A 27,675-nucleotide genomic window follows, 5' to 3' on the forward strand; every position below is an offset into this window, starting at 1 on the left:
AGTGTCTGGCCAGAAGCTGATACTGCAAAATTTACAGTGACGTGACCAGACAAGGACAGCTGTACTTTAAAAGCTTGTCTTACGCCTTTCTTGGCTACAACAGACTTATCAGAACTTGAAAAACTACCACTAAAACCCGTTTCATCACAATTGAAAATACGCGTGGGATCATCATAGAGAGACAAACGTTTCAGGGTATTATCTAACAATTCAAAGTACTGGTTTAACTGTTCATTAGTGATAGAAGCTCTAGCTCTATCAAGGCTGTGAGCATTTCTAATCGAAAGTTCTGGGTGTCTTTTGAAGAATTTCCTCATCCATTTGTTTGAAGGTCCTTTCTGGGTGTTTATAACAGTATTTCGACCTGAGGCCATAATTACTTCTCTTGTGAGGTTTCGAACCATTTTCTTTGACAGAGGAAATCCTCTTTCAGACATGTAAAGTATATAGGAAACAAGTGTTGCTTCCTCCTCTGATGTTATTATTGGTGTACGTCCAAAAGAAGTATCTAACCCTCTGTAACGCCCTCTGGTATGGTCCTTCAGTGTGGATTGAGGAATTCCATACAAGTGGGATGCCTTGTAGACAGATATCCCCCTCTTTACTGCGGCCACAGCTTTTGCCATCTGACCACTATCATGAATTTTCTGTTGTCGTGGCATTTCTGAATCAAACAATGAACAAGTTGCAAATAGGATTTAAATCATGATTTATAATTCTGAATGGACACCACGATAATAAAGCAGGATAAAAAGGTGCGGTTTAGATATTTTTAGTTATTTTTTCTGTGAATTGTTGTAAAATAGTTTATTCGGGTTTATCTTTTAAGAAATAAATTTGTTTTAAAACAAATAAAGTCACAAATTCACATTTCTAATGACTATCTACTGCTGAAGTACAAAAGAACAGGGTATACTATGTTAATATGCACTGTAGATGGAGGGGGTCCGTATAAATCCATGCTGTTTGTTAAATTTCAACTGTGAATTTTTATAAGAAAACATGAAAATACATTGAAATTTGATTTCTCTTCCTTATTAATAAAAAAAACCTTAAATTTTTACCTGTTTAATGGCAGATATTGTATGTAAAACAAGACAACTCGAGATCGGTACGGAATTTATTCAGACCGTCGTCTGCTATACCGTGGTCACGTGACTTCGACGGAAGTGAACCGCACCAGGATAAAATCGCGATTAATGTAAATAAAAGAACCGGTGACCTTAATTGGGTATTCTGTTAAATATTTTTAGATATTCGTACAGAAGTACTATTTTACGCCGAGCATTGGTATACGCCGAGCATTGGTCCACCCACTCTAAAGAATGAAGCGTGTTTCTGGTATTTGTTTCAGCACTGAATTTAGTATAATTAATACGTAATAAATAATAGTTTCTTTTAAACGTCATTCATACTTGGCATATATTTTGGGTATCCAAACATCGGTATGGCAACTACAACAAACAATATGGTAGTGAACACGAATCCCAACCACCAAGCCCCAACCCAGCGGGTGTCCATCGCATCAAAGCCGAGTCTGAAACACATTAACATCTTAATATATACATGTTTTTGTATGTTTTATAATAGAGAAAAATGTTAAAAGTAATCTATTCATATTGTCTTCAATAATTTAAGTGGTTATGATTATTCCTTTTGTATTTAATAAACTAAAGTCTTTTTATCAACAATCTGAATTATGATTCATCATATTTGAGAAATGCTTCGTAATGTGCACGATTTACTCCAGTGTTTGTGTTTAGCTTATTTACTTTCGCAACCGGAATGAACCATTCGGTTAACTATGTTTTACTACCAAATAAATGTTGTCCACTTGACCAAATTTCTCCTCGATGCTATCTAGCTAGCCTATGGAAATTTGATGGTTCCCGCTCTTTACTAAATTAGGGGCACCTGAGATCTTCCTCTTACTGTAAAGCCTCTTTATGACCTCATTAGTGTAAGTATAAATTTCAACCCCAATAAATTAAGTTATTTTAATTAATGTGTAGCATGAGAAGTAAGTATTTCTTATAGTATCAGATAAGTTTGCCCTAAGCTGTAATGTAAAATGTAAAATAAAATAACTTTCGTTCTTCGGTATCAATGCTAACTTCTCATTATTGTCTTTTATTTTGACACATGACTTTTAAATTTAAGAAACGTAGAATTTAAACATACGAATTTTGGTCCACTCTGTCGAAGTCCACAAACCAATTCTGCATAAATTGTCCACCAGCAAGAAATCCACATGCTACACCTATAGCCGTCGCTGCATAACATATACCTAAAACAACATGCGTGTTTTAATGTACAGTTAAACCTCAGAAAACCGGATCCCGCTCTTCCATACTGTCACGTGTACCAGTTAACTATAAACCGTTGCTGACTGTTCAAATACGCTTATGTTTATACCGTCAAAATGATGTTGACTTATAAAACATTCAAGCAAAACTTGTTGCACAACCAATTTTGCTTTTTATATACTTATCATTTGTTTAGCTTAAACTGAAATGTGTGGTCTAACTGCTTAATTTGTTTGAAATGATTATATCATTCATAGATTTGCATACGAAATTCATAAAATATTGTAATGTAAAAAGTTTTAAGTGAAAATTGACGGTTAAAGCGTGCAGAAACCTAATATAAAAATGATACAATTGTTACGAGTCACGAGTATCCAATGAGAATCGATCGACGTAACAAAAGTGCAGTATTATAGAATTAAAAAATGGCTACTCAGCTATGTCAAGTGGTTTATTTAATAATAAAACAACAACACATACCGACACACATGGCAGCGGTTCCTTGACTTGCATTTTCATCTAGGTAAACAGTTCCGAGCGTGAACATAGGTGTAAACCCGATACCATGAACTACCTGAGCCAGAGCGAACACGCCTACCCAACTTTCTTTATCACTCTCACAAGGGGGCGGGCCTCCCGGTCCTGCACCGCCACACGTGTCCGTTGGTCCGGAAGAAGCTTCGGATCCTGTTAAATAGATACAAAATGACGACGATATAACATGTTAAAGAATGCTTATAACACATCGTTCTTCATTAAACTGAAACTGTCGATCTTTAAAACTTCTTAAAATTTACACCAAGTATGTTCAGTGCATTTTAAAATTGACGAGAAAGTTGCGTTAAACAAAACCAACACAATCTGCATTATGTAAACTACATGTTTACCATATAAATATATTGCATTATGTTTCCTTGCTTTACAAACCACGTCGTATTCGTATAATCGTTATTCAATATCGTAAAGTTAAACAGTTATTTACCGTAATTATACTTGACTGCAAGATGGGGTATAATAAAGATGAAGGAGCCGACAGCCATGATGACGGATCCGCCGGCAATCCAGCGTATCTTGTTGTAACGACCACCAATATAACTGACAAACATGATGATGATTAGAGCGCCTGAAAAATAAAATAAAACATGATTAGTGTGCTTATTCATTCATTCATTTATTCAATCATTCATTCATTCATTCATTCATTCATTCATTCATTTATTCATTTGGTGAACCTTTTTATCCGTTTTGTGTTGTTTTTTTATTTTCTGATGTAATCGAAAAAGACAAGAATCATTTATCAACAGGGCATAAAGGAAGTACAAAAATCTGTACCAGTATAAGTACGTCATATCAATAAGATAACTGCTAAGAAAAATTAACACAGCTATCCTATGACATCAAAAACAATGTGACCATAACACGTGACCATCAGGATGACGAAATTTCCCGATATGGTTTACATATTTTTGCCGTTGCCGCACAGTACGCATAATCGCACAAGCTGTCAACGATATATCAAAATTTTAAAAAGACCCCCTAAATATTTTCTCAGAACATTAAAGGTCTCTAAAAGATGTAATCCACCACTAACTAAATTGTAATTAAATATTCGAAGATGATATTTTGTCTGGCATCCTCTTCAATGAAGACAAATTAATCATTTTTTCCCCGAATTGGAAGACTTACTAATTTCATTTATAATATACACCATATTAAAACGTACATTCCTGGCACATCTTATGTTCTCAGCTGAATAACACGGTATTTAACATTATATCATTTTATTGTATTATTATAATGATAAAGGTCTGTGAGTTGAACAAGAATTATCAGTCAACTAAACTTATGCATATCATAACGAAGTAAACATTAATGTAGGAATAAAAGAAATAGATTTTGTCCTTGAGTAAAAAACAAAACAATACTCAGTATGTTATTAATACAAAAAGTAAAATTTTCTAATATGAAGACCTTAGGTAGAGATTTTTTACGTTTATTGTCTCATTGCTCTCTCTTTCTGTTTAATCAAATGCACGTATCATAATTTCGCGTCTTGAAAGAAAGAGGTTCGGAACATATTTTTGTCAAATAGATGAAAATTACCATTAAAATATGTAAAGTTTGGCAGTAAAATAATAAAAATGAAAACCTTGGAATAACTTCATGTATAGATCTAGACCTATTAGTGCAATAAACAATCAACAAGAAATTAAGGTAAACTATCCCTATGGTTCTACGTCATTAAAGTGAAACAACTGCAAGGAAAAATGAAATCTATGACATCAATAAAATCACGAGCAGAATCCGGAAGTTGTTTCCGTCGAGGGATATAATAATTTTATAGAAATATTCTAAGAGGAGATTTTGTCCCCTAGAGTGTTAAACTAAATACAAAGGAATCGTTGACAGACAAACTCGTTTAATTATACGCAAAACTGTAAGGTATATTACTTGCCCATCATTCGAATTTAATTAAGCAACGGTTTTTGCAATGACGTGATACTCAAGGGATTGTTTTACCTACCTTTATTTCATGTTAATTGTTTATTTCACTAATAGGTTTGAACAACAATAGATGAAGGTGAATCTGTCACAAAGTTAAAAAAAAATCCTTGCCAAACATTAAATATTTTGTTATATCAAACACTTTTTTATTTATCAAAAATATTTTCTGAGCATTTTCCTTTCAAATCGCAAAACAATGCCTTTATGTATTATTTTTTTCATCAGCATATCTTTTAAACATACCATTATATTCAATTCGGTTGAAGATGAAATTGACAAAAAAATATTTACCAAATAATTAAATCTTCATTACATGCAATGCAGTGTAAGAATAAAAGAAATATATTGCATTTATTCAAATTAAAAACAATACAAAACATGGTCTGGTAATTATCTCAAAGGTATAATTTTCTAATATTAAAACTTTAGATAGTGACTCTTGGCAAAACTAACTCAGTTTTATTATGATTGATTTCTCTTTATGTTAAATAAAAGTTAAGTATTACATACATATATAATTGTGTGACTTGAAAGAAAGAGGGTCGGATAGGATTTTTTCAAATGATTGATATTGTAAAATCTGTAAGGATTGGGAGGGAAAATTAACGAAAACCTTGGAAAAGTCTCTCATCTTCATATTTTCGTATTGACAAACATGTATTGGTAAAAAAACACCTATCAAAATATTATGGTAAAACAATTCCTGACATATTTTCGTATAATTAGACAAACATGTATTAGTGATATAAACACTTATCAAAATATCACTGATATATTTTCATGTATTAGAGAAATAAACAACAAAACAATAGAGTAAAACTATTCCTGTGTTATTACGTCATAACAGTGAGACAACTTCACAGAAAAAGTTGCAAGGAAAAACAACTATTCTATAACATCAATACTATCATAGGCTGAATCCAGCATTATATTGTTTATATATAAAATAATTTCATAGAAATACTCTAATGTGAGATTTTGTCTGCGATCTATCCTCTCTAGGGACCTGGTCTTAAGATATACAATGTATTTATGTAAGTTTATGATTCCGTATTGAGAAACAAACTGATTTTATTAGGGTGTTGAACTTCATATATATATTTGTATAAATGTAAGTTTTCCGCTCATTTCATCTGTAACTCTTAAGTTAACCCTTAAACTTCTGTGATGTCTGGACTGGGAACTTACATTTTCATATTGATATCGAAAGCAATAAAGGTGACATTATGTCCATCCAAATTTAAATGTTGAGAGTATGGGTTCATGTTCACATATACTTCTCATTTCATTTTTTAGTGAATCCACTAATACACATTGAACATGGAAATTTCTACAAATAAATGTATACTTCAGAATGTATCGGTTACGGTCACTTGATAAAAAGAGTCGGACAGTCTTTTTTATGGTTTAGGCAGATTTTATATTTTATTCTAAACATTTTTGATTACCAATTATTGATAAATCACCATTGAAATAGTCAGTCTTTTGAATTACAGTGTCTTATTCAACTTGACAACGAAACATGAGCAAAATGCCAGTTTAAACATTTAATGAACTAATAAGCAAATTCATTCAATAATAAAGGTCGAATGCAAAGGGTTTATGTAACAGAATCTAACACTATATCATTATAAAAGACGTGATGTACATAGGCATAAAAGGAACGATAAACTGAGCCCCTTAAATGTAAGATGGGCTTTGCTCGTTTAATGAAAACACTGATTAAATTTTCAAATATTGAAACTTTAACAATTACATATGGGCCAATTTTGGAACTCTTCGTTTTGCTTATTCTTTTCGTTTAAACGTCAAATATCATCAGACGACAAAGATCCTATAAACAGAAATAAAAAAAGTTATCATCTTCATTGTATGATATTATAAAATCTATATCACCAAGAAATGAGCATGAATACCGTTGCATACCTTCGCAATCGTGTTTTTCTTTAAGGTCAAATATTAAGCGAAAAGGAGGTAATATTTAACAATATATACGATGGAAGACACTAGGTCATTGCAGTGAGACAACTGTAAGAAAAAATTATCACGGTGTCCAATCCCACGATACCAAAAAATATAGATAAATGAATATATCAATAATATAAAAGTCACATGCTAGCAATAAGCGTTTAGAAAAAATATACATGTATACATTTCTGATATGGAAACGTTTTAAGTTTTTTTCAAATCGTCTTTTCTTTTTAAGCGGTAAAAAAGATATTTAATTGTACAATTTCTATAAAGGTCCGTTTATCGTAGTGTACATGTAAAATGGCTAGTGATAGGCTGAAAAAGTGCAGAGAAATATCGTAAGGTTCAAATTGGAAAAAAAGATATGTCGTTTATAAGTATGAAAATTATTTTAGAAACTAACACCACATTGTTGTCTGAAGAGAATGAACTCTATGAGATTTCTTTTAATAAGACATTTTCATTTTGAAAAAATGCATATGTCAGTCCTGTGGTCAGTAACTGAAATAAAAAGGGTGGGGGTGCTCTTAGGAGACTTTTTGCGAAAGATTTGGTTGGAAAGTTTTTTTTGTTAGGTTTGTTTGTCCTCAAAGAAAACAAATCACATTATTACAATAAGAAGAAAATAAATATCATTGTAGTTTTAGGACAATGTTTTCATAGTGTTGGTCTCATAATGGAAAATCAATAGTAGAGTAGTCTTGGTTCAAATAAATGATATGAGCCGTGTCATGCTAAAATCAGCATAATGGCTTTGCGACCAGCATGAATCCAGACCAGCCTGCGCATCCGCGCAGTCTGATCAGGATCCATGCTGTTCGCATACAAACTCTATGACAAGTAGAGAAACTGATAGCGAACAACATGGATTCTGATCAGACTGCGCGGATGCGCAGGCTGGTCTGGATCCATGCTGGTCGCAGACGCATTATGCTGGTTTTGTCATGACGCGGATCATATATAGATAAATATTAAATGCAAGACTCACGTTTCTTTCTTAATTAACAGTGCGGTTAAACAATGTTTTTGAAAAGAGTTCGGGTCCTATGTTTTAAGTGTTCTAACCAAGACGTTCGCAAGGGATTCAAATAAGGGTTTCATAATTTAAATTTTGATCCATAATATTTGATTCCAAGTTTCTTTTATATTGTTACAACAATTAAACAGGCATTAATGTTTATAAAAGATTCGAAATGATTTTTATTTTGGTCCCACCATTTTTTTTTCTAAAATAAAAAGACACAAAATTATTTGAAATGCCTAGAAATATTACTACTAGAACAAAAGGCGGGGCATTATTTTATATCATTCATTTCTTACAGAGACCTTGGCTGTCCTTCTATCTAACTGTCTTCCTCCCAGATGCCCTCATGAGGAGAAAGAAATTCTGCCTTTAGTGTGAATCAATATATATATTTATAAGCATTATCAGCTTTGAGAAGGTTATATTTAAAATTTTTACAGTTCTGCTACATTCTTTTAGGTCTTAGTAATGGACTTTAAAGACAGATATAAATTGTTTCACCGGGTATTATTATTATATCTACGAAATTTGATTTTGATCAGTACAAAGTCTTTATATTATTTCAAAGCTAAAAACAAACCTATATCTTGTGATGCAGGAATGATCGAAGACTTTGAACTCGTCAGCTGAAACTGGCGCTCTATCCCCGGGATACCCGCATTTGCAATACCGTTTATTGCGAAACCTTCGAGGAAACAAAACAATGTCAACCAAAGCACGAGAAACGGTAGCTTGTTGAAGAATTGTAAACATCTGTAATTAAATTGAGATAAGAATATAGGTTACAATATGAGCATGGTTTGTGTACGAAAATGTGAACAAAAATGTTTCAAGTTCCGTAAGTACATTACGTTATTATTCACGGTCTATCAAATATAATGGTCCGGAAATAGAAAAAGTTTCTTGAATTAGTATGCCTCAGTCACGTGATATTTTTTACATTACTTAATTTATCGTTATGTTTGAAAAGACCATGTTTTCAAACAAAACTTTTCTGTCATATTCAAGACAATTCGCCGGAAACATCATATTTCATAATCAAAAATATATAAGAAAAAATAGGTATCAGAATAAGTTTTTTCGAAACTTACTTTGGTTTGCAAGATCCATACCCAAACCGTTTGTCAATAAATACTGGTGTAGTTTCTGACTTTGCAGGAATCTGCAAAAAATACAATTTTACGAGAACAAGTCCGAGGGATTTATCCATATATTTTATTAAATAGTTTTATTTATCTATGTAATTCAGATAAAAGGCTCGAGTTCAAGTGATAAATAACAATCAAGTAAAGTCATCCTAATGGTTTTAATTTTTAGCAAACGGTGCGATTTATTATTTGGTTAATAGACTAGAAATGGTAAAATGGAGTTTATAAACATCGAGTAATTGTATAATTACAATAATACGTCATCATTTTGTTGAGATAAAAGTATTTTGACGGTAGGTGGCATCGTAAACAGTGCGGGGAGAACCATTTGTGTGCAATTATCCGAGTAGAGCAATGCCATTTAAATTGAAATGTTGGCAATAATTATATCAGGCCTATTTGACTAAATAGTAGGCAATTTTCACCAAATGTGGTTAATTTGTATCAAAAAGCAATTTGTTGAGGTTTGTATTTTCTCCATATTTCTTTCTACAAAATGGTGCGCATTAATCTGAAAAATGGATCTTTTTATAAATGTGATTGATGTTTGCAATACCTTAATACACTTTTTTAATTTGTGGGAGATATGATTTTAAAGATAAGATGGTTATTTATCGATATTCTATATTCACCCTTATATTACCTGATTGTCGGTGACGCCGGCGGAAGTGGTTGTGACAGCTACTTTGACGTCATCCGGTGACGTGTGGAAAGCGACATTGTCGTAGCATCCGTCTACTTTTTCAGTCTGAGCCTTTAGAATGTAAAAACGATTACATTAAGAAAGTAATGAAACTTTGAAATTTTTATTAGAAACGGGTAGAAAGTTCTTTTTTCAAGCAGGATCTGCCAGATATACAATTTGAAAGACCCTGTTTCGAGCATATTATTCTTTATTATGCTTTTATTTTAAGGTGTGGTACTGACTTACAAATAATAACTGTCGTTTACATAGTTTTGGAAACTTCTAAGACAAACATAGCTTTTTTCATATTTATAAAATGATTGTATACATAGACTGCCTAAAGTTTGAAGAATAACAATAATATCAAATCAATTTCCAATGGAATAAGATAAACTTTGCTTCAAGTAACACAGAAGAGACATTTATCACTTAAAATTTGCTTTTGTCTATTTTCATTATGTTTGAATTCTCCCAAGTAGCCAATCAAAAATATCTAGTGGAAAAATCAATTAACCATGATGCACAACGACCCCCTCCCTACTCTTACGCACACAAAATGGCTAGTCTTAAATATAGTCTTACAATATATCTATATCAATGTTTCCGTAACATCCTAAAATTAAACCACATAATTATCATGTCAAAAGTTCAAGATATTTAAATGGTCCTGTATATGTAACCTTTATCAATCGTCCGTACCCACGGTGTATATTCCGTACATAATACATTATCTATGTATGTACGGAATATATACCATGTGTAACAAAGATGGCCTATTATTTCTTAAACAAATGGATTTTGATAGTTTGATAGTTCTAGCTCGAGTTCATTTTTTATCGTTTTTTTTTTTTTTGTTTTTTTTTTTTTTGTAAATTGACAGATGTTTGTTTTTAAATTATATCCTTTCTGGACAGGAGTAATTTAGCTCTTTCATTTTTTACTAAATTACAGTTATAATACTATAATCAATAAAATGGACATGGTCTGTTTGTAAATTTCTATAATTCCAAACATAATATTATTTTAAGATAAGCACTGCGCTGTCTGCGGTTAGACCGTACGAAGGGGTTTGACTACACCATCCGAACCTCCAGATGTCAGCGTTAACTTCGACTACTGGTTTACAACTCTTTTCGTACATTTTGCTCTTAAAACGCTGAATATCAAATATGGACTTTCAATGTGGATTTACATTTTCATCGTTTTAAGGGATTTTTTTTTAAAATATTCACTGACTGAAAAGCGCACACTGTAGACCATGATCATGCGGCTAAGTACGGTTAAACAGAGGTGTAAATTCAGGTACATTTTCCCTCGGGTGTTGAATATCGGGCCATAAAACAGGGTAATAAACAGGTTTTATAATCAAACCAGGGTAGAAATATTCTCACACACAATGTTTTATGGACCCCTGCATCTCTGCACGACCGTGAAGTTTTACGCTATGTTGCGGTGTTAAATTGCGCTTTCTTTTATGTTAAAGAGTTAAATGTGATAAAATATGATAATAGAACTTTTTGAAAGATGTAAAACTAATTTGAATTTGAATTTTTTTTAAAAAAATGCAATATCAAGGTAAATAAATACGCGCTACAATGGTTTAAGAAGGTTAAAAAAGAACTTTCGTTTATATTTTATTGTTGTTTTTATTGCCCCGGTTGATTAATTTTGTTTTGTTTTTACTTTCTGTACTATGAACCGTGTACATTTCTCAAACCACCGATACAAGGAAGGCAATATGACCGAATCTATAAACTAATTTGGCAATTCATTTATAAACATTAATATGTACAAAATAGTAGTGTAAATATTTAACAAAATGAGGGATAAATAATTCATGTTCATTTTGTCCTCTATTTTGACATAGATCTATATGCAAACTGATTTAATAAATCAACGTAAAGTGATTTTTAAATGAAGGCCGCCAGTTTATAATAATAATAATAATAATAATAATAATAATAATAATAGTAATAATAATAATAATGATGATAATAATGATATAACAAATTAATAACATAAGCTAATATTTAGAACAAAATGTTATTATAAAATATATAATGTATATAAAGGGCTGCATGGTTAATTCATTGATTTCGTCCGGCCTTATCTAAATGAAATACATGTATATTAAAAAAAGATGTTCGACTTTTTTCATTTAAAACTTGCAATATACCAAATACAGTATCTGTAATAAATGTCAATGTCCAACCTCCATTAGTTACAACTCTATATATTAAGAGGCATATACATACATGTATTGTCAGTATGTTACGCCACGGACTTTATTGCACGGATTTATAACTAAGATGCGTGGTTACGCATATAGTTAAACTTTATCTATTATCGTAAACTATGGTAGCTGATTTACACCATTTCGTGGTTTCGCATTTACTCACAAGCGCTAGTCACGTAATCAAATATTTTACATAATCTTTATAATCATATATAGGCCGATCATTTAAAGTATTTGGTTATGTGACTAGCGCCTGTGCATTTACTCTAACTTAAACACAGACATAATATATTTTCGCCTTTTCGCATATTTCATTTCTGTGTGTGTGTGTTTTTTTTTTTTTTTTTTTTTTTTTTTTTTTTATCACTTATATAATAAGTATTCTGAAAATAAAAACGTTCGCATCAATTGATTGTTGTTAAATGTAAAAGTGTAACGCGCTTGTACAACCGGAACGTGAAAAATTAAAATTAGCAAAAATACAAAGATGTACAATTATTCGAAATTGCAGGGGGGTGGGGGAACAAAGCCGCGAATACGCAAAGGAAGGACTTCCTGTTATCGTATATTCGTCCCGAAAAATCAAAATCACAACAAATTTAATGCGAAAACACGACCCATTTTACGCGTCGTATAGTCGATCTTCTTATGTAGTACTTTTGCAATTTTGCGAAAACACGACAATGATTCTTCGATGGCATTTTCGTTTTCCGTGGCAAAAAAGCAAAAACATGACGGCAATCAGCTGAATAGAAGATTTTTATAACAGAAATTGGGCAAATGTAATGCGTAATAAATAAGAATGCAATCAACACTTATGGATTGTATCATTCAGAAATGAATATATATTATCAAGATAAATATACTTCACGCGGATATTCCCATCACTCTTTTTAATAGCTGCATGCCTTTTCAAACATGACCTAATTAACATCAAAATTTTAAGATTTGTGGAAACATGGCCGAGTGGTCAAGGCGTCGGACTTAGAGATCTAATGATTGCTAGCCGCATGGGTTCAAAACCCGTCAGGGGCAAGCCGTTGTTTCCTTGAGATTGGTTCCAGGGACGGATTCAAAAGTATGTCTATAAGCTTATAACTTCCTACACAATCGAACTAAATCAAATTCTGTATAAACCAAGGTTTTAAAATGTTCTGCCAGGAACGGTGAAGCAGTTACGTTCGTTATGTCACAGACGAAATCTGCGGTGCATTCAAGATTGTTTGTAGTAAGATCAATTTTACTCAAAGTTTAGTGGCATGCGCCGTTTTTAAAGCTAGGAGAATGTCATATGCGTCAAGTATTTAAATAACGGTATAAACGTTCATGTTAAAAACAATATGCGGTTAAAATGCACATTTTTGTACGAAAAGGTTTATTCTGTTCTAACATTACAGCATAAAATATATCACTTTCAGGGGGCCTTAAGTTACATAACTGCACAGATTTACAAGACATAAATTGAATATTGCGCAATTACATGCCGTATTCTTTATAAATAATGTTAACGTTAAGCCGTCGCATTTAGTGGTTTCAGCGCTTTGATCTATATTGAAGTGTTAACGATCATATCATCAAATTAATTCAATGACAAGCTTCTCATTGAACTTAAAACGTTTCCTTATGCAAAAAAGCCCGTTAATTTGCTTTAAATGCCTGACATTGGGAGATTGTACACGTGCTTGCAATTCCATAGCAGGTCTGAAAAATTTCGGAATTCAGTCTCGGTTTTATGAAAACTCTACAAGAGCTGATACACCTAAGAATTCCAGGTACCCTTCACTAAATTTCCAGGGTATCTTAAAGTAAGAGCAAAGTTATATATGAATATATTACTTAAATCAAGTACTTTTCTCTTTGCCGATTTATAAGAGGTCACGTATTCTGGTAACCTAAGTAGAGGTGTTAAAATTTAATTGCAATACAATTGTGTTAGCCATTGAAGTTATAATGTATATAGGACTTTCAAAAACAGTTATTATTCAGAGCGGGCGCTATGGTGCAGTGGTAACAGTGATTGCCTACCAATCAAAGGGTCGTGAGTTCGATCTCCCGCTACTCCAGTAAAAGAATGAAAAAAGACTGACATAACCAGAACATAGAAGTGTAGAGACTAAACAAAAAGAACATACAAACAGAGACTAAACAGATAAAACATACAGATACAGACTAAACTGACCAAAATTCAATTCAGTGGACCTAACGGAAAATAGCAATAGAATGCAGAAGACATACAGAGAGGGACGTCATCCGGCAAATAACAGCTTAACGAACTACAAACAACAGACGACAAAACACGAAACGGAACAGACGAATGGGATAAAGACACACGGACATCAAATTAACAGACAAGAGAAGACTTAACGGTACAGGAAAGGAGAATCGGCAGCCGAGTAATAACGGGATACACAACTACAGTACACTTAACGGACCATACAATACCAGTAGCAGCGAAACCAGTACCGATATCAGGTGAACTGAAACGAGCACCGGTATCAGAATAACTAACTCAATACATACAGCAATCGACTAAACGGAACACATCACATCAACGAAGACGTCAGGAAGTCTACAATGTGTTCTTAACAGAAAAGAAACACCTTAAGAAAGACACATACAACAATAAAAGAAACCTGGAATGGAAATGAAGCGGAGCAGGCAATACAAACTTAATAGGAAAGATAATAATGAAAATGATTAAAATAACGATATAGACAACAATAATTATAACAGTGTTTGAAACCCCGCTACTTAAACGGATAAAAAATGCAAAGACTTAACGGAACAGATAACAACATTGTCACAATGATAAGGAGAAGACTTAAAAGAACAGAAAAGAAAAAACTTAAGACAGAAGAACTAAAGGAATACGCAACAACAGACATTTCAGGACAGACAACAACGGAAAAGACAGCAATGACTAAAACAGCAAGAACAGCAAAAACAGATGCAGCCAGGAAGATAGACAACAAATTCCTTCACGAACACAAAAGGGAACAAGAATGGAACGGATTAATTGATTAAAATGATATTGAAATATCATTTGGATACATGTACTAATTGCAGATAAGTGTATTCATACGCCCGCCATCATGTATTAATATATGACTTAAGAGTAAATATAAGGATTATATTACACTTACATACTCATATATATATATCAAAAGGGTTTTTTATGTATTAAATTCAATTAAACAAATGGACAAGCAAGCAAACAGGAATGTTTTATTTGAAACAGAAACCATTATTACCCCTAACTTTTTTGTAATGTTAATTCCCCCTAGGCCACTGGGAGTTATTCATTCATGTTAATGTAAGTGTACAACGTGACTAAGAAATTGGAAACAGTATTTTCAACAGACTGAGTATAAGATCTGCTTACGTGTTTTTTTCCTGAAAAAAATGGCCGCCATTTCGTTTTCTCAATTTAGCCTTTTCTTTTTAAGTTGACCACGAAAAGACAGATATTGATAATCGTTTTATAAACAAAAGTCCACTCACGATTGTCTTTTTCTATTAATAACTACAAATAAATACCAGAAATACCAGACTTCTGCTTTATCCGTTGAATATTTAAAAGTATTGACTATGTTTTGAATTCGAAAACTGGCATTAGCTTAATTGAACAACTTAGTTGAATTTTAGATAATACTATTTATTAATCGTATGCTAAGCGTAATATATTTCATGCCATCGGAAGTAATATTCGTAACATTTCGGCTCTTTCCGTTAAACTGTGAATACGGATTATTGGTTTTACTCGAGAAATTCCGAATGCAAAAGGTTACGGAGGTTTATGAAGACCGATAAGAGAAAGTGATGTTTGAGTATTTAAAGATATATTAATATGTTTAAATAAGATATATGAAAATACTGATACTTGCAATACAGTCTCTTTTTGAAGGTGATGAGCATAGTATATATGTATAATATTTTTAAGGTAACGCTTTAACGAAATTCGCTCAAAGATATGGCTAAATGTCTATCTATTTACATTTCCGTACACGTCTTACAGCATTGGTCGCAGGGAATTTCCTTAAATGTTTTACAGGACCATTTTCTATATTATTTATTTTTGCGCCCGTGCCTTAGAAAGAAAAATACATAAATGAAAAAAATATATTATAAAATCTTATGCATATAGCAAATAAAGAAATTGGTGTGGCCTAAGATGCAAAAAATATCAGTCACATGAGCATATTATTATCTGAACAGACGTGTATATTGTGTTTTGACATTAATTATATAATACCTGTCTACATACTCGTGTTGCACTGTTTGAAAATGTAAATAAACCAAATACTGCATACATACATTTAAATCTATGAATTAAACAATGCGCGTAAGTCAAAAAAACGTAAATGGTTACTTTTTTATCATTATAACTAAAATTGATAATTGATGATAATTTATTTAATGATACATATGAAAACATCATAAATAAAGTAATACTACCTGACTGCGTTCTTCCGTCATTTAATTATTTATCCTTACACGTCACTGTAATTTTGTTTTCACGAGTAAGTACATGCAAACACATGCATATACCTTTACAGTAGGTAAATAAATGTACGTTACAAATCCTCGAGTCTTAAATGGGTGAATGAGAAATAAAATCTTTTGAAAAGACAAGAGTTAATGGTAAACATTTGAACAAAAGGTGACACATAAAGAGGCCAGTGCAGCGGTGCATGCCGGGCATGACCTCCCGTGGCCGAAAACTACAACAAAATATTTAATTAGTAAACGTTACGGGTCATATAAGAAAATACTAGGATAATTGACAGCTCTAGATCTGATATTTGAGTGTACTATACGTTTATTTACCATCACCACCAGAAACCCATGTGCAATGGGGAGGAACTGTTACTTGGAGGATGGAGTTCTTCTGCTAATTTGTCAGGAGTTCTTCCGTTAACTGTGACGGAGTTCGTCGGAAAACGTTTGCATAAACTGAAGAAGCACTCTTCGGCCAAACAAATACCAACAAAAATCAGTTGTCTGTCGGAGGAGACCAAGATGGGATGGGGGAGGGGCTGTTATACTGGCAAGTCATTTTTGTTTTTAATTGTCACATCTTATCAATCAGCGGTCAATAAGGGTATATTTTTGTTAAATCTTCTACGAAAAAAAATGCTTAGTTTGTGAAAAAAAAGTTTTGCCACTTGCGATATTGGCAAATTTGCAGCAGAAAAACCTGAATGATGGTCTATTTACGTCAGTTGTCATCAGTCCAAGTCTTTTAAAGCTATGACCGACTGGTTCAAAATGTTCAAATTCATTAGTTATAATAAGTGTACGAATATTCAACAAGGTCCATCCACTCAAGCGTGAGCTTGTTATTTAAACTTATCTATGTTATTAGTTGTAAATGACATCTCAAATTGTATTGGTTTTATATTTCGCATTCTATGGGATTCAAACGAGTTAAGTTTTACAGCAAATGTTATAGCTGCCTTTGCAACATTCGTCACTATAATAAGATGTTGTCATTTCAATATACTCATAGCTAAGTTTGATTCTAGAAAGTGGCAAATGTTTTATGTAATAGAAAAATCTCAAGCTGATTTTTGGAAGGCAAAGTGTGGTGTGCTCTTTTGTCCACATTATGTTACCGAGGAGCACTTTGGATCGTCATTCACCATGATATCTCCGCCACCTAACAATTGCTATTTCTTTTCTCACACTGTTAAAATATACACAGATGCTGTAGTTGAACAAAAAAGTAAGAATTTTTGTCTTTAGTGTACTTTGACTGTATAAATATACGGAAAACGTGATCCTTCGGAAGCATTAAAAACAGCAAAATTACATGAAAATTGCAGATTCGGTTTGATTAAGTCTGCATATGACGGATAATGAAAAAGGGAAACATTCCTTACGCCCTCTAGCACCGGCTTGAGTGGTGCTCAATTCTCAACAATTAGACTTGAAACATGAACGGAAAATCAGTATTCTCTGAAAGTTTACGTATAAATTTCTTGAAAAACATGGATAAGTAGTTACTACATATATTTATATATAAATGTTTACGAGTGATTTATGTCCCAGTTAGTGATAAATGCATCATGTAGGTAACATACTGTCTGTCTGTCTGTCTGTCTGTCTGTCTGTCTGTCTGTATGTATGTCTGTATGTATGTATGAATGTATGTATGTATGTATGTATGTATTGATTTGCTTATTTGTATTGAATAATAGTTACATGCCAAGTAGGAAAAGTTTACAAATAACGTAACAGAACCAAGCCCTCGACTTTCACTTGACACTTGATCCTGAACCCATAAATTCCTTTTTATGAAGTTAAGATTTTCACCAATACCGTGCTCAGCTTTAAGAGTTTTGTATGTGAGATCATCAATGCAAAGTAAACCGCCTCATGTTTAAATTCAATGGCCGTGAAATTTTTTAATGCTAAATAAGGGTTGAACGCAATGTCTATCTTTCATTTATATCAGACTGGTATCTAAAAGTTATCTAAAGTTGTAATAAACAAAAACTTTAAACTTTTTTAACTTTTCAGCCATTCTCCTATAATCCTTAATCCTTTGTGACAAACATTTAAATAAGTACACTGGGATGTTTTCAACAGCTTAACTTAAATTTTGTAGCGTGGATGCTCCTCGTTTTTCATTTGTTTTAAACTGAAAAGCTATAGTAACTGCAAAAAAGCGCTGTCGCTTGACCAATTAAAGTTTAAGATTGGTGAAAAAAACAATCCATTTATATGTTTTCCAACAAGTTTTTGCCTAAAATCAATACAGTATTGATAATAGATTAAGAATTACATAATTATTGTTTAATTGTTTATTAATAAGTAGTAATTTTTATTGGTAAAATATTTTTGGAAAATAGATGGGTTTATTGTATGCATGTTGTTTATATTTATATGCAAAATATATACTGTAGATGTATTTGACAATATTAACATGAATATAATTATTTTGCAACATGTATATTGTATATTAACAATGTAAGGTATGATGGAGGATGACCCCGACCCCCTCATACCTATTACGGGGTAAATAAACGGGTTACCCAGATGGGGCCTCAAAAAAAAAAAAAAAAAAAGAATTACATAAGAAGTTCGAGACTGAGACCCTTATTTTCCATGATTTTCTTTAAATGCTGCCGTCGCCGAAATGCAACTATGGTACCGTAACGATTTTAAACTGGAATGCAACGATCTTGAGATGCGTTATATTCTTTTAAATTTGTATTCAAAACAATATCTATAATATAATATCTATATAAAGACTATATTTGGAATAAAATTGATAAATTAGACTCCTGCGATGATACATTTTAACACAAACCGTTTTATTGTAAATAATTCAAATGTCGCGTTTAAAATGCTATGCCTCCGTAACGGGCGTATACTTTTAAATATACATTATACCAATCAAATAAAAATGTTAAAATATTGTTTTGTATTTCTTTAAATGAAAAACACCAAAATGAGATGTCGTTTGCACAAAAATGTGATAAATCTGACCCGTAGAAGTCTAATTTCACTATGTTTCCATAACGACTATTTTCCGTAACAAAACGATCATCCGAATTTTGGTACAGTATATGGTTCAATTGACGGGGTGACTTTTTTGCCTATCACCGCGCCCAATGATACGTCACTAAGAGGTATGCATGCAACATCTTAATTGACTTTTATGATACAATTAGGCAACTGGAGGTAATTGGCAATCACTGTACTTTATTTTGGCAACCACTGTTTTTGATTTGATAACGATGTTTTCACAATTATGTTACTTACACGAGAAATTTTACTGATAAAAATCGATTGCAAGCTTTATTTTCAGCAAACCACAGGGTCAAAAAGTAGCAAGTTGATGCTACTTATATTTTTTTACCTGTTTGAAACATTTGTTACGGAACATAGTTAATTATTTTGAGATCATAATCTGATGCCATATATGTACTTTATCCATGGTTATTTAACAATTTGAAATGAATGATTGGTTTCAAACATGGAACACATATTTCGATGAAAAAGAAGTGCACAGTTTATCAAATAGTCAAAGGCAATTTGTTACGGAAGCATAGTATTCTATCATCTTTTTTCAGCACCATAATACATATATTCATTTTGTTTATATAAACTGTTCCAATGTGCTTTTTCATCATAAAGATATATGAAAATTGTGTCCAATATTAACTGGAAGTCTAACATGATTTGTATTGCGTTGTAAGGTTGCAGTTTTCCGTTACGGAACATATCAAATTTGTTACGGAACATAGCATTCATAAGAAGGCCGCCAGTTTATTATAATAATAATAATAATAATAATAATAATAGTAATAATAATAATAATAATGATAATAATAATGATATAACAAATTAATAACATAAGCTTAGTATTTAGAACAAAATGTTATTATAAAATATTTTATGTATATAAAGGGCTGCATGGTTAATTCATTGATTTCGTCCGGCCTTATCTAAATGAAATACATGTATATTAAAAAAAGATGTTCGACTTTTTTCATTTAAAACTTGCAATATACCAAATACAGTATCTGTAATAAATGTCAATGTCCAACCTCCATTAGTTACAACTCTATATATTAAGAGGCATATACATACATGTATTGTCAGTATGTTACGCCACGGACTTTATTGCACGGATTTATTATTTATAACTAAGATGCGTGGTTACGCATATAGTTAAACTTTATCTATTATCGTAAACTATGGTAGCTGATTTACACCATTTCGTGGTTTCGCATTTACTCACAAGCACTAGTCACGTAATCAAATATTTTACATAATCTTTATAATCATATATAGGCCGATCATTTAAAGTATTTGGTTATGTGACTAGCGCCTGTGCATTTACTCTAACTTAAACACAGACATAATATATTTTCGCCTTTCGCATATTTCATTTCTTGTGTGTGTTTTTTTTTTTTTTTTTTTTTTTTTTTTTTTTTTTTTTTTTTATCACTTATATAATAAGTATTCTGAAAATAAAAACGTTCGCATCAATTGATTGTTGTTAAATGTAAAAGTGTAACGCGCTTGTACAACCGGAACGTGAAAAAATTAAAATTAGCAAAAATACAAAGATGTACAATTATTCGAAATTGCAGGGGGGTGGGGGGAACAAAGCCGCGAATACGCAAAGGAAGGACTTCCTGTTATCGTATATTCGTCCCGAAAAATCAAAATCACAACAAATGTAATGCGAAAACACGACCCATTTTACGCGTCGATCTTCTTATGTAGTACTTTTGCAATTTTGCGAAAACACGACAATGATTCTTCGATGGCATTTTCGTTCTCCGTGGCAAAAAAGCAAAAACATGACGGCAATCAGCTGAATAGAAGATTTTTATAACAGAAATTGGGCAAATGTAATGCGTAATAAATAAGAATGCAATCAACACTTATGGATTGTATCATTCAGAAATGAATATATATTATCAAGATAAATATACTTCACGCGGATATTCCCATTGTACGCATCACTCTTTTTAATAGCTGCATGCCTTTTCAAACATGACCTAATTAACATCAAAATTTTAAGATTTGTGGAAACATGGCCGAGTGGTCAAGGCGTCGGACTTAGAGATCTAATGATTGCTAGCCGCATGGGTTCAAAACCCGTCAGGGGCAAGCCGTTGTTTCCTTGAGATTGGTTCCAGGGACGGATTCAAAAGTATGTCTATAAGCTTATAACTTCCTACACAATCGAACTAAATCAAATGCTGTATAAACCAAGGTTATAAAATGTTCTGCCAGGAACGGTGAAGCAGTTACGTTCGTTATGTCACAGACGAAATCTGCGGTGCATTCAAGATTGTTTGTAGTAAGATCAATTTTACTCAAAGTTTAGTGGCATGCGCCGTTTTTAAAGCTAGGAGAATGTCATATGCGTCAAGTATTTAAATAACGGTGTAAACGTTCATGTTAAAAACAATATGCGGTTAAAATGCACATTTTTGTACGAAAAGGTTAATTCTGTTCTAACATTACAGCATAAAATATATCACTTTCAGGGGGCCTTAAGTTACATAACTGCACAGATTTACAAGACATAAATTGAATATTGCGCAATTACATGCCGTATTCTTTATAAATAATGTTAACGTTAAGCCGTCGCATTTAGTGGTTTCAGCGCTTTGATCTATATTGAAGTGTTAACGATCATATCATCAAAATTAATTCAATGACAAGCTTCTCATTGAACTTAAAACGTTTCCTTATGCAAAAAAGCCCGTTAATTTTGCTTTAAATGCCTGACATTGGGAAATTGTACACGTGCTTGCAATTCCATAGCAGGTCTGAAAATTTCGGAATTCAGTCTCGGTTTTATGAAAACTCTACAAGAGCTGATACACCTAAGAATTCCAGGTACCCTTCACTAAATTTCCAGGGTATCTTAAAGTAAGAGCAAAGTTATATATGAATATATTACTTTTAAATCAAGTACTTTTCTCTTTGCCGATTTATAAGAGGTCACGTATTCTTGGTAACCTAAGTAGAGGTGTTAAAATTTAATTGCAATACAATTGTGTTAGCCATTGAAGTTATAATGTATATAGGACTTTCAAAAACAGTTATTATTCAGAGCGGGCGCTATGGTGCAGTGGTAACAGTGATTGCCTACCAATCAAAGGGTCGTGAGTTCGATCTCCCGCTACTCCAGTAAAAGAATGAAAAAAGACTGACATAACCAGAACATAGAAGTGTAGAGACTAAACAAAAAGAACATACAAACAGAGACTAAACATATAAAACATACAGATACAGACTAAACTAACCAAAATTCAATTCAGTGGACCTAACGGAAAATAGCAATAGAATGCAGAAGACATACAGAGAGGGACGTCATCCGGCAGATAACAGCTTAACGAACTACAAACAACAGACGACAAAACACGAAACGGAACAGACGAATGGGATAAAGACACACGGACATCAAATTAACAGACAAGAGAAGACTTAACGGTACAGGAAAGGAGAATCGGCAGCCGAGTAATAACGGGATACACAACTACAGTACACTTAACGGACCATACAATACCAGTAGCAGCGAAACCAGTACCGATATCAGGTGAACTGAAACGAGCACCGGTATCAGAATAACTAACTCAATACATACAGCAATCGACTAAACGGAACACATCACATCAACGAAGACGTCAGGAAGTCTACAATGTGTTCTTAACAGAAAAGAAACACCTTAAGAAAGACACATACAACAATCAAAGAAACCTGGAATGGAAATGAAGCGGAGCAGGCAATACAAACTTAATAGGAAAGATAATAATGAAAATGATTAAAATAACGATATAGACAACAATAATTATAACAGTGTTTGAAACCCCGCTACTTAAACGGATAAAAAATGCAAAGACTTAACGGAACAGATAACAACATTGTCACAATGATAAGGAGAAGACTTAAAAGAACAGAAAAGAAAAAACTTAAGACAGAAGAACTAAAGGAATACGCAACAACAGACATTTCAGGACAGACAACAACGGAAAAGACAGCAATGACTAAAACAGCAAGAACAGCAAAAACAGATGCAGCCAGGAAGATAGACAACAAATTCCTTCACGAACACAAAAGGGAACAAGAATGGAACAGATTAATTGATTAAAATGATATTGAAATATCATTTGGATACATGTACTAATTGCAGATAAGTGTATTCATACGCCCGCCATCATGTATTAATATATGACTTAAGAGTAAATATAAGGATTATATTACACTTACATACTCATATATATATCAAAAGGGTTTTTTATGTATTAAATTCAATTAAACAAATGGACAAGCAAGCAAACAGGAATGTTTTATTTGAAACAGAAACCATTATTACCCCTAACCTTTTTGTAATGTTAATTCCCCCTAGGCCACTGGGAGTTATTCATACATGTTAATGTAAGTGTACAACGTGACTAAGAAATTGGAAACAGTATTTTCAACAGACTGAGTATAAGATCTGCTTACGTGTTTTTTTCCTGAAAAAAAATGGCCGCCATTTCGTTTTCTCAATTTAGCCTTTTCTTTTTAAGTTGACCACGAAAAGACAGATATTGATAATCGTTTTATAAACAAAAGTCCACTCACGATTGTCTTTTTCTATTAATAACTACAAATAAATACCAGAAATACCAGACTTCTGCTTTATCCGTTGAATATTTAAAAGTATTGACTATGTTTTGAATTCGAAAACTGGCATTAGCTTAATTGAACAACTTAGTTGAATTTTAGATAATACTATTTATTAATCGTATGCTAAGCGTAATATATTTCATGCCATCGGAAGTAATATTCGTAACATTTCGGCTCTTTCCGTTAAACTGTGAATACGGATTATTGGTTTTACGCGAGAAATTCCGAATGCAAAAGGTTACGGAGGTTTATGAAGACCGATAAGAGAAAGTGATGTTTGAGTATTTAAAGATATATTAATATGTTTAAATAAGATATATGAAAATACTGATACTTGCAATACAGTCTGTTTTTGAAGGTGATGAGCATAGTATATATGTATAATATTTTTAAGGTAACGCTTTAACGAAATTCGCTCAAAGATATGGCTAAATGTCTATCTATTTACATTTCCGTACACGTCTTACAGCATTGATCGCAGGGAATTTCCTTAAATGTTTTACAGGACCATTTTCTATATTATTTACATGTATTGCGCCCTTGCTTTAGAAAGAAAAATACATAAATGAAAAAAAAATATTATAAAATCTTATGCATATAGCAAATAAAGAAATTGGTGTGGCCTAAGATGCAAAAAAATACCAGTCACATGAGCATATTATTATCTGAACAGACGTGTATATTGTGTTTTGACATTAATTATATAATACCTGTCTACATACTCGTGTTGCACTGTTTGAAAATGTAAATAAACCAAATACTGCATACATACATTTAAATCTATGAATTAAACAATGCGCGTAAGTCAAAAAGACGTAAATGGTTACTTTTTTATCATTATAACTAAAATTGATAATTGATGATAATTTATTTAATGATACATATGAAAACATCATAAATAAAGTAATACTACCTGACTGCGTTCTTCCGTCATTTAATTATTTATCCTTGCACGTCACTGTAATTTTGTTTTCACGAGTAAGTACATGCAAACACATGCATCTACTTTTATAGTAGGTAAATAAATGTACGTTACAAATCCTCGTGTCTTAAATGGGTGAATGAGAAATAAAATCTTTTGAAAAGACAAGAGTTAATGGTAAACATTTGAACAAAAGGTGACACATAAAGAGGCCAGTGCAGCGGTGCATGCCGGGCATGACCTCCCGTGGCCGAAAACTACAACAAAATATTTAATTAGTTAACGTTACGGGTCATATAAGAAAATACTAGGATAATTGACAGCTCTAGATCTGATATTTGAGTGTACTATACGTTTATTTACCATCACCACCAGAAACCCATGTGCGATGGGGAGGAACTGTTACTTGGAGGATGGAGTTCTTCTGCTAATTTGTCAGGAGTTCTTCCGTTAAATGTGACGGAGTTCGTCGGAAAACGTTTGCATAAACTGAAGAAGCACTCTTCGGCCAAACAAATACCAACAAAAATCAGTTGTCTGTCGGAGGAGACCAAGATGGGATGGGGGAGGGGCTGTTATACTGGCAAGTCATTTTTGTTTTTATTTGTCACATCTTATCAATCAGCGGTCAATAAGGGTATATTTTTGTTAAATCTTCTACGAAAAAAAATGCTTAGTTTGTGAAAAAAAAGTTTTGCCACTTGCGATATTGGCAAATTTGCAGCAGAAAAACCTGAATGATGGTCTATTTACGTCAGTTGTCATCAGTCCAAGTCTTTTAAAGCTATGACCGACTGGTTCAAAATGTTCAAATTCATTAGTTATAATAAGTGTACGAATATTCAACAAGGTCCATCCACTCAAGCGTGAGCTTGTTATTTAAACTTATCTATGTTATTAGTTGTAAATGACATCTCAAATTGTATTGGTTTTATATTTCACATTCTATGGGATTCAAACGAGTTAAGTTTTACAGCAAATGTTATAGCTGCCTTTGCAACATTCGTCACTATAATAAGATGTTGTCATTTCAATATACTCATAGCTAAGTTTGATTCTAGAAAGTGGCAAATGTTTTATGTAATAGAAAAATCTCAAGCTGATTTTTGGAAGGCAAAGTGTGGTGTGCTCTTTTGTCCACATTATGTTACCGAGGAGCACTTTGGATCGTCATTCACCATGATATCTCCGCCACCTAACAATTGCTATTTCTTTTCTCACACTGTTAAAATATACACAGATGCTGTAGTTAAACAAAAAAGTAAGAATTATTGTCTTTAGTGTACTTTGACTGTATAAATATACGGAAAACGTGATCCTTCGGAAGCATTAAAAACAGCAAAATTACATGAAAATTGCAGATTCGGTTTGATTAAGTCTGCATATGACGGATAATGAAAAAGGGAAACATTCCTTACGCCCTCTAGCACCGGCTTGAGTGGTGCTCAATTCTCAACAATTAGACTTGAAACATGAACGGAAAATCAGTATTCTCTGAAAGTTTACGTATAAATTTCTTGAAAAACATGGATAAGTAGTTACTACATATATTTATATATAAATGTTTACGAGTGATTTATGTCCCAGTTAGTGATAAATGCATCATGTAGGTAACATACTGTCTGTCTGTCTGTCTGTCTGTCTGTCTGTCTGTATGTATGAATGTATGTATGTATGTATGTATGTATGTATGTATGTATGTATGTATGTATGTATGTATGTATGTATGTATTGATTTGCTTATTTGTATTGAATAATAGTTACATGCCAAGTAGGAAAAGTTTACAAATAACGTAACAGAACCAAGCCCTCGACTTTCACTTGACACTTGATCCTGAACCCATAAATTCCTTTTTATGAAGTTAAGATTTTTACCAATACCGTGCTCAGCTTTAAGAGTTTTGTATGTGAGATCATCAATGCAAAGTAAACCGCCTCATGTTTAAATTCAATGGCCGTGAAATTTTTTAATGCTAAATAAGGGTTGAACGCAATGTCTATCTTTCATTTATATCAGACTGGTATCTAAAAGTTATCTAAAGTTGTAATAAACAAAAACTTTAAACTTTTTTAACTTAAAAGTTGTTTGAGTATAAAATCTACTGTTACAATTTATATACCTGTGCAATTTTTAAATACTTAGTAAACGTTATATTACTTACTATCATCTGAGGTCAGAAACGCGCACGGCACGTATTAACAGGTAAATTATGCTAATAATTAATTTTGAGTATATCCTGCATAACTAATCCATTACGTGTTTAACCTTATTAATTAACATTCTGTCAACAAATCAGGGAAGATTATTAATGCACGGTCATGTCTTTAACAATGCGTTACACAATGCATTTGAAATTAGCTATGTAACATACATAATAATTTTAATGTGATTTAGTAATAGAAATAGCTTGTATCATAGTTTGGGGACCTTTCTGTTGAAAATGTGTTAAATCGAGTTAAATCGTATACATATACATGCACAGTGCGTTAACTGGAGTGCAGGTATTAGTTACCTGCACTCCAGAGCATGCCCGTTGATTGGTTCATTTTTGCTGAGCTTTACATATTGTGACGACAGAGAAAGGGATAGCGATGGAAATATCATATTCAAATGCTGGTTCATTGGTTATTTTTTTGTGGGGTTTCATATTGTGACTACAGAGAACGTGTTTTTTTGTTTGACTATGACACAAAAGAGAAAAGACATCAAAACACTCGGTAATCTGATTTA

The 27,675-nt window shown here is 32.5% G+C and overlaps 1 protein-coding gene across 2 annotated transcripts in view; it reads right to left on the reverse strand.

The window, feature by feature from the left end:
- The window catches only part of LOC132760183 (solute carrier organic anion transporter family member 4A1-like), a 39,451-nt gene extending 14,414 nt beyond the window's left edge, over window positions 1-25,037 (reverse strand). The window contains exons 1-8 of one of the 2 annotated variants that reach the window (XM_060752097.1): window positions 24,936-25,037; window positions 9,598-9,708; window positions 8,898-8,968; window positions 8,387-8,559; window positions 3,289-3,429; window positions 2,787-2,993; window positions 2,182-2,287; window positions 1,416-1,537 (exon numbers count right to left, since the gene is read on the reverse strand). In XM_060752097.1, coding sequence (XP_060608080.1) covers window positions 1,416-1,537; window positions 2,182-2,287; window positions 2,787-2,993; window positions 3,289-3,429; window positions 8,387-8,559; window positions 8,898-8,968; window positions 9,598-9,708; window positions 24,936-24,956 — 952 coding nt within the window. In that variant the 5' untranslated portion in view covers window positions 24,957-25,037. Of the gene's footprint in view, window positions 1-1,415; window positions 1,538-2,181; window positions 2,288-2,786; window positions 2,994-3,288; window positions 3,430-8,386; window positions 8,560-8,897; window positions 8,969-9,597; window positions 9,709-16,330; window positions 16,564-24,935 lie in introns of those variants that run through there. The other variant, XM_060752096.1, reaches the window with a different exon arrangement.
- Between the last annotated feature and the right edge of the window lie 2,638 nt (window positions 25,038-27,675).

This window comes from Ruditapes philippinarum, unplaced genomic scaffold (assembly GCF_026571515.1).
Source record: "Ruditapes philippinarum isolate M1 unplaced genomic scaffold, ASM2657151v2 ctg1790_1_1_1_1, whole genome shotgun sequence".
In the NCBI taxonomy this organism is placed as follows: Eukaryota; Metazoa; Mollusca; class Bivalvia; order Venerida; family Veneridae; genus Ruditapes; species Ruditapes philippinarum.